The sequence below is a fragment of the Ascaphus truei genome, chromosome 8 (genome assembly GCF_040206685.1).
Source record: "Ascaphus truei isolate aAscTru1 chromosome 8, aAscTru1.hap1, whole genome shotgun sequence".
NCBI lineage: Eukaryota > Metazoa > Chordata > Amphibia > Anura > Ascaphidae > Ascaphus > Ascaphus truei.
Window position 1 is genome coordinate 49537027 of NC_134490.1, and position 14410 is coordinate 49551436.

The 14410-nt window shown below is 39.3% G+C and overlaps 1 protein-coding gene across 7 annotated transcripts in view; it reads left to right on the forward strand.

Moving 5' to 3' along the window:
* VTI1A (vesicle transport through interaction with t-SNAREs 1A) overlaps nt 1-14410 on the forward strand; it is a 318878-nt gene that overhangs the window by 37083 nt on the left and 267385 nt on the right. For 6 of the 7 annotated variants that reach the window (XR_012803538.1, XM_075611886.1, XM_075611883.1 and 3 more), the window contains exon 4: nt 8279-8356. The exons of the other annotated variant lie outside the window; for it this stretch is intronic. Coding sequence is in view for 5 of the 6 variants with exons in the window: in XM_075611886.1 (XP_075468001.1) it covers nt 8279-8356 (78 nt within the window). In the remaining variant the exon portion in view is untranslated. The remainder of the gene's footprint in view (nt 1-8278; nt 8357-14410) is intronic. 7 annotated transcript variants of the gene reach the window in all.

The window sequence follows — 14410 nt, forward strand, 5'->3', positions numbered from 1 at the left end:
TGTTCGTTGTATTATAATATCAGATCATTACTTAATTTATATGCAACATAGGCTTGCACATGGAAAGCATTATAAATCTATTTACAGTGAGGCTTGCCGGGATGATAACATTGTATTTAATTCCCAGGCGAGGCAATTTAAACAATTGCTTTGCCATGTGTAGGCCTTGGAGATGAACTTCTTGTATGCTTTAGCAATATACTCCGTGCATTGTTATGCTTACATTAGTAATATTACTCGGTGGAATCCTTGCATCGGGAAATGCATTCCCACTAATTCGCATGTAAAAACAGACAGAGAACTGGATGGCGGATCAAAGTTCTTAATTCATTTAAGCCGAGTTAATTCATTTCATTTCTAATGTTGCTGTTCCTCTCTGTGAACACATCCAGCTCACCTGGGAAATGTGTAGATTTGGGTTAAACCAACAAATTGTTTCAAGCCAAATTACAAGACAGGATAAAGCTGGCGCGTCTGTCTGATGAGGGATTGGTGCGTAAAAGGCAGACAATTTTTTATGTGAAAACACTGCTAATATTTTAACTTCATTAGAACATCGTGTTTTACTTGAGCAGTAACAAAGGAGGGAGAGGGAGTACGGGGTATGACGCCTTTTATTGGACCAACAAGTAGGTGACATGTTACAAGGTTTCTAACCTCTCAGGGTCCTTCTTCGGTTATGACAGAAATATATGAAACAAAATTATTATTATTATTATTATTATACAGTGTTTATAAGAGGGATATCTGGTAGTCAAAAAAAAATTGTTCCTATAGCAACCATTTGCAAAGTCACATCCTCTTCCTCTTCTGAAACAGGCTCTGGCACAACCCTTTTTCAGCCCTGCCCTCTCTCTAGCAGTGCACCAATTGTATCAAGTGACTGCCTGGTCACATGATCCTCCCCATAGAACTTTGCATCTTTGGTCCTCTTCTGCTGCACTGACAACCATTTAGTGAACCCGTGCCGAATCTTAACCGATCGATCACAGGAGAACGGATCGATCAGCAATTTAGCTAACAACTTATCATTGTGTGGATTGTATTGATGCACATATTAAAGGGGAAAAAATAAAAGAAAAAAAATGTCAACGGCAGCTTGGACTGCTGCTTCAAAGCAGGGTTTTTTAAATGCTTTACCTAAACACAGGATCTGGCATTTTTCTTGCTTATGACAAATTTTACCTGTTACTCTTATTTGGAAAATTAAAAATAGCTTTCAGCAACATCCTTGTGTGTGAATCCGTATATGAGGTCAGTACCTTCTTCTCATTGGCCACCTACAGTCATGTAGTCATTTGCCATTTTATCTACCCTGATATGCCTTTGTATATATTGATAAGAGGTACACTTCAGTAAAAGTCCTGTAGACCAGGGTTGCTAAACTCCAGTCCTCAACCACGCCTCCCCCCACACCCCAAACAGGTCAGGTTTTCAGGATATCCCAGCTTCAGCACAAGTTGCTCAATCAGAGGCGCAGTCTTTGAGGACTTGAGGACTGGATTTGAGCACCAGTGCTGTAGACCATCTCTTTGTGTACTTTTAATGTCCTATAGAATTTATCAGAGCCAGGTTAATTGAAGAAACCTTTAAAACCTAGGCTGTTGACTGCTTGGATCACCTTGCTATAGATTGTGGTTCTTGGTTCACCTAGTTAACATCAAAATAATCCCAAGTATAAATATAGAGGGGAAAACAACATCTCACAAATAACAATTCAAAAGATATATTCGACAATCTTACTGCAAAATGTACCAATGATTTGGTTTTCAGGGGAAATCTCATCAGAACTGAAACGTTGACAAATGTTGCTCTTGGCCTAAGATTTTTGTTTGGTATAGTTTGTGTGCGGGTAATTCTTCATTTTGATTTGCTTTGAATTGCAAGGAACTACTGATGAAACAAAGAAAAAAAATTGTTTTTGTTAATGGAGCTTTGGGGTTTTCTTACAATTTTTAAAGAATGTATTTTGGCGATGGCACTCTTTTTTGATCCTCAAAAATGTATTTTTGGGGAACTAAAAATGGCTGCCAGGAGCATCATTGATAGTGAGACAATGTTGTGTGACATTCCCTTACTAAGTGGCTAACACAGTACCAATTAATAAGAGAGTAATCATCATAGTCTGTGTCTTCGGATTAGATTTTCACAACTGCAGTAGGTTGCCCTGTTATAATACCACCTACAGTGCCGCTTCTGAAAAAGCGGGATACGGCTTTAAAAGAAAATAAAACAAAGTCTTAACAAGGTAGTTAGATGGTTGAAAACTTTTTTCCCTGCCTCTGACAAATCTTAGCAGGGGAAATCTGGCTTGAGAAGCTCTTAAAACCATATTGAGCAACCTAGAAAATGCATTGCATTACAAGCACTGTAACGCTTCCGTCTCCTTTAGAAACGTACATACAAAGCACCAGTAGACAGTGGGAACTGACAACTAAGACTAAAAATGTTGACAATTTCTTGATTTGCCTGGCTAGCTTATGTATGGAAGACATTAACTATTTATAAAATGCATTATGAATTGGGCTGCTTCAAGCTGTAGCTGAGACGGTGACATTTCCAGCTGAAATCATCACGCTTGCTTTTTGGCTTAAGTACAAATTTATATACAGTTGATAGTTATGAAGGGGAAATGTATGAATCCTTTTAAATCCAAGCCCCCTCCTCTGCAATTTCTCTTCATTATCCTTTTTCAGATGGGATGTTTGGCTGTCTGTTTGATTAGCAACATTGAACATGGGTGCACAACTCCAGTCCTCAAGGGCCACCAACAGGTCAGGTTTTCAGGATGTCCCTGCATCAGCACAGGTGGCTTAATCCAGGACAACACCACCTGTGCTGAAGCAGAGATATCCTGAAGACCTGCTGGTGGCCCTTGAGGACTGGAGTTGCCCGCCCCTGGGTTGGACGCTCACATAAACTACACAACCGTTAATTTCTGTCTTCTGCAATAAAAGAGAATAGGAATTATGTGTCTCGTTGCCACGCTGCTTAAAGGGTTGTCCTATTTGAAATGTTGTAAACATTTAAATTCTATTTTAAATGTGACAATAAACATGAAATAAACGAATGTCACCTCAATATTACTTAAAACAAAAATAAAGAGAGACATTTTATTGGTCCAATGTAATGGTTCCTCATAGTTCTCTCGGTCGTCTTAAATATCACAAAGAGAAGACATTTGTTTTCAATCATCTTTAAACGTTAACCCTTTCAATGCCTCATGGCGCGCCAAGACAGGGAAGGGAACGGAAGAGGATTTATCTTCCGCTCCCATAATCCGTGATCTCTCCGAGGATCCGATCGCGATGTGCCACAGCCCCTCTGGCACTCAAAGAGTTAAAGCAGCCGTGCACTCTGCTTTTTACATTTCCTTTAAAAGTTGTCTGCTAGCCCTTTCCTAGGCTGGTTTTATTGTTTTAAATCAAGGGTAAACAAGCATTTTAAAATATTCCGTGTCCAGGAGGTTAAAATGAAGCTCTCCCCAGAGCCTCTTGCTGTCTAACCTCAGAAACCAGAGATTAGGAATATCATGTTTTTTAACACTAGAAAAGCGTTGTTTTTGTTTTAAAGAGCAGGACATGCTCAGGGGAAAGATACTAACATTATACAAGTTAAACTCATATTGTTTCCTGGGGGGATTGCTGCTTTAAGCTGTTTGGGTTTGCATTTCCACCCTACATGTGCTATTGTCACATGCTCCAATACTTATATTCCTATGGAGTCCGTTTATACTGCCAACGTTTCAACTGCTACTTTAATCTCTTATCAGGGCTGATGAAGAGATGACTCTGGTGAAGAGTTCTGTGGACATTGAACCATTAGCAGTATGTATAATGTGTTCTGTGTGTGAACCCCAGCTATTTTTGGACTTTAATTGTTACCTTGCACGTGATGCATATTACCTTACTGCAGGGGTGCTCAACTCCAGTCCTCAAGAACCCCCCCCCCCCCCCTCCCAACAGGTCAGGTTTTAAGGATATCCCAGCTTCAGCAGAAGTGGCTTAATCGAAGACTGCATCACCTGTGCTGAAGCAGGGCATATCTTCACAACCTGACCTGTTGGGTTTGGGGGCGAGGGGGTGTCTTGAGGGCTGGAGCCTTCCTGCATCCGGGTTGAAACATTTTACATTTGTGGGATCAGTATTTAAAGTATATATTTTGTATATATAAAGTATATTCTGGCATAACACTTTAACACTTTGAACAGCTTCAGTTCCCTTTTTAATTTGACATGACTTGATGAAAGCTTGGATCCCATAAAGGAATGATCTATCCCGAAATATGTTTTTTCCTCTGCCCAGCTGTTTTTTAGTGTATTATTATATATATATATATATATATATATATATATATATATATATATATATATATATATATATATATATATATATATATATATATATCATAGTAATGATTCCATGTTAAATCATTTTTCTGACCTATTGTTTCCAAAATTGTGTATTATAGGGGCAGGTAATGGGACAGTTAAAGGTAATAATGTTTTTTTAAGTAGGCTACATCATATTAAAAGTCTGAGCAAATAAGGTTGATGTTCTGTTAATACTAGAGTCACAATTCTATGTATCCAGGAAAAACCCCATGTAAAACCTACCTGTACATTGCTACAATTCCATATAAAGGTTAAAAAAAAAGAGCTCTCCAGTGCTCCGCTATTACCTTTTATTGTAGCGCTAAACACTTTCACTGATTATCTTTTATTGACCTGGGAATGCCACTGTAATTTCCCTTTTTCCTTTGATGTTTAATAAATAGAAAAAAAGGAGGGGAGAGTTATAATTGAGCAGTCTCCGCCAATTTGTTAGCTTTTTGGTTAAAAAGGAGCACAACAAAAACAATCTCCATATGATATTCTTGCATACTGCCGAGGGTTTTGCACTCCCAGAGTGATGAAACGAATAATTAAAGACACAGCTCTGATACTGTTGCCTGTTTAAAGGGTTTCATTTTCTTTCGCATACCACATTGGCACAGTTCTTGGGGAAGTACTGTAGTCGACTTTTCTGAATGGGCAGGATAATGTTGTAGACCAGGGGTGACCAACTCCAGTCCTCAACGGCCACCAACAGGTCAGGCTTTCAGGATATCCCTGTTTCAGCACAGGTTATGCAATCATTTACTGAGCCACTGATGGAGCCACCTGTGCTGAAGCAGGGATATCTTAAAACCCTGACCTGTTGGTGGTCTTTGAGGACGGGAGTTGCCCACCCCTGTTGTAGGCCATTCTAGTCCTCTTTCACTTTAAGTTACAGGTAGGTAAAGAAATCGCATAGGGAGGTTCTTGTGTCTGCAAGGACGGTGATTAAAGGGTTTATATTTTCATATCTTCTATCTCCTTGTGCCCTGGGCACCCAAACTATATTGTAAGCGCTTCAGGACAGAGACTCATTGGTGGTTATTCATTATAAATGTAGATATATATAATGTAGATCTATATAGATAGGTAGATCTCTCTCTCTCTATCTATATATATCTATATATATGTATATATATAGTGAATAGATGAGAACAAGGCACTCCGTCAGGTAGATATAGGTGGGTGCTAATCCTATATAAATCAAATAGGCTATACGATACCGTGTAAGCAGATATCAGAGGCAGCACTCCAGTAGATAGTCAAAAAAAAGGTGTTTAATGTGACATATAAACACCTTTTTTTTGACTATCTACTGGAGTGCTGCCTCTGATATCTGCTTACACGGTATCGTATAGCCTATGTATATATATAGATATATATAGATATATCTAGATAGATATCTATCTTTATTTCATAAACATGTATAGTGGTGTTTAAAAATAAAATAAATGGTGAGCAGTACTGGGACCTTAGAAAAATACATTTTATAGCTAATCTACAAAAAAAATATTAAACTTAAAATAAATATATCAAAGGTAAATGAAACAGTACTTTGTAATTTAAAAGGGTATCTGTCTTGTAACTAAAATCAGTTTTTTTTAGCAGTTGCCAGCAATGATGGCAACTTCGGTTTTGATGATGTTTTCACCATCCCTCAGTGCTGGGATTGGAGATTGCTGCTGATATCATTTGATATATTAAGATTGGATTCCTTGCAGGTTGTGGCATTAGTTATTAGAACCTTCTTCAGGATTACAGGGAACTGTGAATGTGACCTCTAAAGCTTGTGTCAATCTACTGTACATAACGTTTTTTGCCCGATTTTATAAGGTGATGTTTAAAAAAAAATAAAGTTACGTTGAAACGTACAGACTTGGCTTATAATTGGGCTCCACCCACTTTGCTAGTTAATCAACAGTCGGATGTCGGAAGGAGGAGGGTAAAACGGAGGAAGCTCCACCTTGGGGTCCTGAAGCAGCCATGTTGCTTGTGGCAGGATGCTCAAACTGAAAGAGACAAGCACACAGACACAAACAAAGAATGAGAGACACACAGTGAGTGAGAGACGCACACAGAGAGAGAGAGACACACACACACACACACACACACAGAAAGAGACGGGTGGGGGGGAGAGGGCGTGTAAACTATTTGCTTTCCAGCTGCTTCAAAAATTAGAGGGTCGTCTTATTTTCGGGGTTGCCCTATAATCGGGCAAATACGGTAATTTGATAGTAGTCCTATAAAAAGCCAGCAAGGAACCAAGCTACCTCCAGAACCGATACACTGGCTTGAATTCTATCATTGTCATCTTCTTGAAATGTGTTTGATGTTGCAGCATGGTGCATTTTCCTGGATGCTGCTTGCAATAAGACCCTTCTGTCCTCCATGTTGGTGCGGGTCAATGAGCGATGAGTCCTCATTGGGCGTTATGTGTCAGATCACAGCTGACTGTTCCCTGATATTTCCCATGTTCTCTGATTTGAATATACTTCTCATAGCTTCTAAACATTAACAACATCTTTGTAATGACTGGGATTGTGCTGCTTATTATTTGTATTCCGTTGCATGTATTGAGCCTGTATCATCAACAAATGACAGACTAGTGAAAGATAACATGTCTTTAATTTTCCGTTCCACAAGATGGCCAACCCCCCAAATAGACTCTTACATTGTGGCTTAGTCAACCCTCATTGCATCAATGAATTCATGCAGAAATAACGTCTCCCCGGCACAAGCTTTTTGCTACCTCTCCAGCACAGACGTAGTTAAAAAGCTATAACATGCTTCTAAAAGGATAGAACATGCATGTAATGATTTGTATTGTTTTATTCCTACATGTAAATCAGATTATTTCAAGCCTTTTCTTTATAGCGGCAGTCCTCCCTGTACCCCTATATTTTTCCAGGGTTGGGAGCAGGGGATCCCGGTAATTGAGCTGTGTTAATTTGAGCCCCAGGGATACCCCAGATTCCCGAGATACATACCGGTAAAAGTAGTACTGGTACTGCTTGGTATTTATGACGTTACAACTTCCTATTAGCCCGTGCGAGGCAGATGCTCTCAAACAGGAATGGCAAACTGCAGTCCCCAAGGGCCACTAACTGGCCAAGTTTTCAGGATACCCTTGCTTCAGCACAGGTTGCTCAATCAGTGGCTCGGTCAACGACTGTACCACCTGTGCTGATGCAGGGATATCCTGAAAACCTGACCTGTTGGTGTTCCATGAGGACTGGAGTTGGCCACCCCTGTTATTAAGGAGTCACTCTAATACCTGTATTGCCAGGCACTTCTATCAAAAATGAAACCACTGCACTGTACAGAGATCCTGAGTTTCCCGGTATACTTCCAGAAATCTCCTGAGAAAAAAGATATCCTTAAAATAATAGTAAACGCACAGAGCCTTGCCTGGTCTGCCATGTTACTTTTATGTGCTCCCTCCTGGGCTTCCTAGCCCAGGCTAATTTCTTAGGGACATTCGTAGCAAACCGTGGCGCCCATCGGCTGTAATTATACCCAATTGTCTCTCCGTAGAAGACGATCTGGACCCTTGGATGTTTTTGTCCATACTCAGTGTTGCTTTGCATGAAAGTTCATAGTCTGAGGACGCTGTAAAACCAGAGTTGTTGCTTTGAACCCTATTTCCAAATTAACGGTTGAATTTATAGAAGGGCTATTAGTGAATCCCCAGCCCTCTGCAGGACCCCCTCATCACTCTGATTTGGGCCACACATCGAGTCAAACCTTTGCAAACAGCCAGCGTCTCTGGGATTGTATCAGACATGCTTCCATTAGGGGGCTCTCCTGGGTAGGGATCACCCTGCTACCTTCATATTTATTTCCAAGATTTATTATGCTTACACTTTTTTTTTTTTTCCTCCCTCCTTTGTTTTTGTTTTGCAGAAAAGGTCACGGATTGCCTACAGTGACGAAGTGCGGAATGAGCTCCTGGGGGACGATGGGAATTCCTCGGAGAGCCAGGTAGGATGCTAATCAAGAAGCCATAGTGGGTGGCTGCAGGGTGAGGGAGGTCACGGCACACTGGGCTTCTCATGCGGCTCCTCTAACAGCATTAACAGCAACCCATGTGGAAGTGATACTGTTTAATGCAAAGCCCAAGTTTTAATCAACTTCAAAACCTTGTATAGATCTTACATTTAACCCGTTGCCTTGTGATCACCGGCTGCTGCCTTTACTGGAAGAAAATAACATCTTTTCTTCTTTCTTTCTTTTTTTTTTTTTACCACGAGGAGTAACCAGAAGCTCGGTTTGAAAAGAAAAGCCAATGTCCTCATCTCCAATATCTATAAAAAAAAAAAGGCAAAGATCTAAAAGTGCAGAATACCACTTTGATAGCGTAATTAAATCAACACAGGCAGGCTCCACAAACGAGTGGATGCTTTCAGATCAACAGGGGTCGGCAATTCATTGGAAAGCTCTATTTTAAGCTTCTTTCTCAATACTCTGCTGGGCCTATATTCTTTCACTAATCAAAGAATGAAATAGTTACACGTACATTTGCTGTCATCGTGTCCGTGGTATCGCCACGTAATGGGATCTGTCACAGCGCCTCGCATGTATCATAGCATCAAATGGTCATTTGGATTGATTTGATGTACGTGTTGGTGTGTGTATTATAAATCCGTACAGCAAGATATGTACATGGCCATGTAATGCATTCCCTCCTTGTATCCACGTACAAATATATGTATATACCTAGGAGTAATATTACTTACTCACGTATCTAAAGTGACGCCTGTTAATGTTCAGCACAGGGTGTTTAACTGCAGTGTGTGGTACAGGGGCGGCCAACTCCAGTCCCCAAGGGCCACCAACAGGTCAGGTTTCCAGGATATCCCTGCTTCAGCACAGGTGGTGCGGTCTGAAACTGACCCACTGATTGAGCCATCTGTGCTAAAGCAGGGATAGCCTGAAAACCTGACCTGTTGGTGGCCCTTGAGGACTGGAGTTGGCAACCACTGGTGTAGTAACTCCTACTTATTACGTGGCTTCTGTCATTTTAGCCCACAACTAAGGAGTTAAAACTATTTAGTGTCATTACATATTTTACAATGATAAAGTGTGTTACTTATATAACGGCTACTTTACAAGGCTTGCAGCTTCTGGGCCTGTTTATGCAGTTAAGTCGGTTTTAAAAATATAACATTTGACACAGACGGTCAATACCGTATACATGTAGATTTTATCTCCAGGGGAATTAGAAATGGGCTGGTCACTCTTTTCAAGTTTATTGTCATGTTTTATAAATGACATAAAAATGTCCTTTTTACGGGTGATGATTACAGACCTGACGCGTACAAAGCAGTGTCTGTATTTTCTGCGCTGCTCTGCAAATCCTTAGTGGTACCGGGTTAATAATAAGCTTCTATGGGGATTGCATATTTCTGCAACGTGTTGGAGTTCGCTTTCATATCTGTTTCCCCTTTGCATCTGCAAACCATTTTCTTCTGATAACTGAGTTACAATATTGAAAACAACTATATGTGAAAAACATATTTTAGTCCGGCAGGCTCTGCAATTACATGGAGGTTTTAGTACATCTCATGCTTTCTGTTTTTCGAATTGACCAAATTGAAAGAATGTAAAATAAATCTTTATCGAGCCTTATAAGTTATTGTTAAAATAGCAGCGAATTTAGAGTGAGGGTCTTACAGTCTGCAAAATAGATCTGTTTTGTGAAACCAGGTGCTTAATTGCAGGAGTCCTAGTTTCATCAGAGTAATGCATCAACACTGTATTTAAATGAATACCTTTTATATTACAGTATCACGAAGAGACAACGATCCAATGCTTCATTGCTCATGTGGATCACTGTTAACAGTCACAACGCAGGATCGTTCAATAATTGTCTGTTGTGTGGTACACGAATATATAACAAATTATACCCTGTATATGTTGACATTATATTCTGATTATTAACTCATGTAGGTAACATACTATCTACACAAAGATACGCAGCCATATGGGGAACATCAGGAACACATATTTTAAAGGCAAGTGAAAAAGAAAGAAACATAATGGGGGCTATTTATAAAACCAGGGCAAATATGTAGGAAAAACTGCTCCCGGTTCCTTAATGTGGTGCAGTTTTTTTGGGGGGGGGGGTTGCACTGGATTTGCACCCACTTTACAGCTTGGAGATAAATAGGCCCCTTGACTTGGTGCTCTTAATGTGCATGTTCTGATGGGACTGCTTGTTAGACCAGTGCATGCAACAGAGCATTGGCTAAGTAACGTTATCACTATATATCAAAGGTACATTTTTTCATGTGTGCTATAAATATATCATTTTAATGCTAAGAACAGGCCAGCAATCATGGCTGTGCTCTACATTGGTACCTGTAACACATGGTCTCACTTAAGTAAAAGTAAGGTAATCCCTTCTATAACTTGGTATAGACGAGCTCTAAGGGTGGGAATCCGCATTTTGTGTGGCGCATTTCCCTCCCTAATTCTTAATCTAATTTTGCATGGAAAAAACATTTACTTGGTTCCAAACAACAAAGTGATGGTTTATCCAGAAAGTGTTAGTTCTGTTTCTGCTGTAAATGTTACTATTCATTTTTGGCGAGCACTTGTACACTGGCTTGCAGGATTTTCTGCTTCTACTATGCAATAAATACTGAATTTGCAATATACAGTATAATATGGCTCTTCTCCAGGTATAATCAGCTTTATTGCTGCTAACATTTGTTTGAAAATGTAGGATATGTTTAATATCATTCTACATTGCGGCATATCACACAACAATCACAAGAAATACTATGAATGCTCTGGAGGCCCATCACAAAATTGTGATACTAAGTAGGGGGCTATTTTTAAGGGCCCCCAATAATAATTATATATCCATATTTGTCATTAAAAGAAAACTACCTCAATGACCAGAATGAAAAAATAAATTAATTGTACAAAAAAAATCCATGAAATAATATGCATAGGTATACAGTACATATCCTCAATGTTATCTAGGTGGGACTTTGCCTTTAGAAGGTCTGAGAATTTATGACCAAAGAGAACTCTAGCCCAGGGTTGGCCAACTCCAGTCCTCAAGGGTCACCAACAGGTCAGGTTTTCAGGATATCCCTGCTTCAGCACAAGTGTCTCAGTTCTTGACTGAGCCACTGTTTTAGCCACCTCTGCTGAAGCAGGGATATCCTGTACCTGACCTGTTGGTGGCCCTTGCGGACTGGAGTTGGCTGCACCCTGCTATAGAGTTTCACAAATTCCGTGTACAGTATGACTTCATACATTTACATGCATGTCATAACACATCTCACACACGGCCATCACTAAATACAAGCAGATTTTTCTCTAGAAGTGTTTACTGAAGAGAGCTGTCAGATGTCAGGATCATGAGTAATAATACCACGTGGGTATTTAACAGTACTAGCTCTTCATTGCAGGCCACCAATGTTTATGTTGCTTAGAAAGCACATTCCAAGAGAGCATGTTAGTAGCTGCTACATTATTAAAAGGCAAGTCTATATTGTAAAATAATTCCCCTTTCTATCACATTTTAATGACATTTTTAGGTTGGTTTTCGGGAGTCGGCGCTCATGATGTTTCATATCGGTTATGTTTCAGGTGCATGGCAGTTTTTTTTATTGTTCGGACCAGTAAAGTTCCTATTTAAGAACCACTAAGTAGGTATACATGATGGAAGCACTGGTCAGGACATGAAGAATTGGTAACAACGTCACACAACTAACCCTCCCCCCAGACATTATACCTTCCAGTAAAAGCACAAACACAGAGCTCGCCCTCAGCACTGTACCCATCACTTCACTCGTAACTTGTACTATTGTAACAATACATAGCAATATATCGGTAATGTGCAGTGACTATATTATTACATGTAATACTGCATCCATGCAGAGACTTGTCATTTATCTGAATTTTACTCTTCCTCCTCGTATGTAAATCTAATTTCCTTTAGAAGTACAATAATTGCTACATTTTTCATGCTTGGCCTCATCCACATTGCCATCTGTTATATTGACTTAGTACTGCTAAAACGATATACTGTATATAGTAGGGTACACAAGTACAGTATACAGCCAAAACCTGTGCACATTCTTTAAATAGACTACATGTATGGCTGACTGAATTTAAGGGGGTTTTACTGAGGACATACAAGTTTAAAGAATTCTCCTTAGTAACTCACTTTCTGGTTTTGTACCGGAATTCAAGTACAGTATTTTGTCTCACCACTTAACCCATTACATTGTATTCATTTCATGGCAAGGTTTCATGAGTATTGGGCCCCATAAGATTGCACAAGCAATAAAATATTTTACCAAAACCAGCAACAAAAAATGTTGACAAATGATTAGTAAAAATTATTTGACTAAACAAAATTACATTGGCATGTTTACTTTTTATTTCAGAATTTTGTACACCCAAAATAAAAAACATAGCATCAAAGTTTGATCACATAGTCAAAAAATTGTTTGTGTGTGAGAATATATATGAATGTGCTCGCAAGTGATAATATATATATAGTTTTCTATTTCAGAGAAAAAAGAAAAACAATAAGGACTAATAACTGCATATGTTGCATGTTGCTATTATAATCATCTGTGTTGCATATATACTGTCCTACGGAGAATTCCTTTTCAGCCTATTCTAGCAATTGTACAAAGCTTAAATAAAAGCAGAGAATCTGATATTCTACTAAAAAGACGGCTGTGCTAAGCATTGGCCAGTGATGCAGTAAGAAAGGGCTGCACATTCGTAGCTATATTCTGCAGCTGGTTTAACACTGTCAATTTTTCCCTCTGTTTAAAAAAATAAATAAATAGCATATTAAATAAACAATGCAAAATCTTGCATATGCTCCCACCGTTATCTAAACTTTGAGTGCTAACGCAGGATGCAATGTTTATGAAAATAAAGGTTATGGACAGCAAACAAAATTGTATGAGCAAAAGCTACTTAATTTCTGCCCGCTAAGTTCTAAGGCATAAAGTGCATCAGTCTTCAGCGACAGAGCAGGCGGGGGGAAGTCGGTCAATTTAATTCCCTGAGATCTAAGGAAGGCCGGTATGATCTCGTATAACCCTGGCAGAGCAGATCATTAGCAAACTCCAATCTGTTCTACGCACGGCGAGGGTTTATAGAGGAATAAATAGACCGCCATCATAAGTTCAGAAAATTGCCTGTTGGACCTGCGATAATGGGGAAAGGACGTTTAATGGAGTTCAGCATTTATTCGTTATCAGCATGCGGGCAGACACATTATCACTTCTTTTTTTTTTTACATTTCGGTGGTTTTGGGAGTCACGTGACCGCGCCTCCGAGCCCCACTGCACACGCCAAGGCGCGTTTTGGATTTTAGTCACAGCAGACGGCTTAACCACAAGAGATTCTACTGGTTCATACTAGCGTAAACCAGATTTCTTCTTCTTTCCCCCAAGTCTACAAAGGAGCAGATTACCTCTCGCATCGCATTCTGCATTGAAAGAAAAATCTTTGTTTCCATTTTAAAAACAAAAACAAAACAACAACAGAAAACCCTCCATATTTCTGTGATTATAAAATCCCAAAAGGGCAGAGGGGTAAAATGTGAATGCCATTTGATAAGTCTATTGGCTGAAATAATGTAAAAAAAAAAGTGAGATTGTGTTTATATGTATACTTTTTTTTTTTTTCTCCCCCTTAAATGCAGCTTTTGTTAATTGTATTGAATATCTCTTCGGTTAAAATGCTAAAGGGGGGAGCATTCTGCTACTTGGCTTAGTGAGAAATCCCGCAGAAAGCTTAAATTCAGCCGTGCAGCACAAACAAGATAAAGCATTTTTTTTGTCTTGAACTTATTGAAGAAAAAAATCTGCAGTATTTTAAAAAGATCATTGATTTTGTCAGAACAACTCTTCCCAAATAATCTCTATTGCAGGAGACTCATTGTCAACTTCATCCCTAAGTAACAGAGCCAACCAAAGAATGGAAGTCTTGTAAACAAATACAGTATATATATTAAATGAGGGATCAGCCAACACATTTTCTCTATTTACA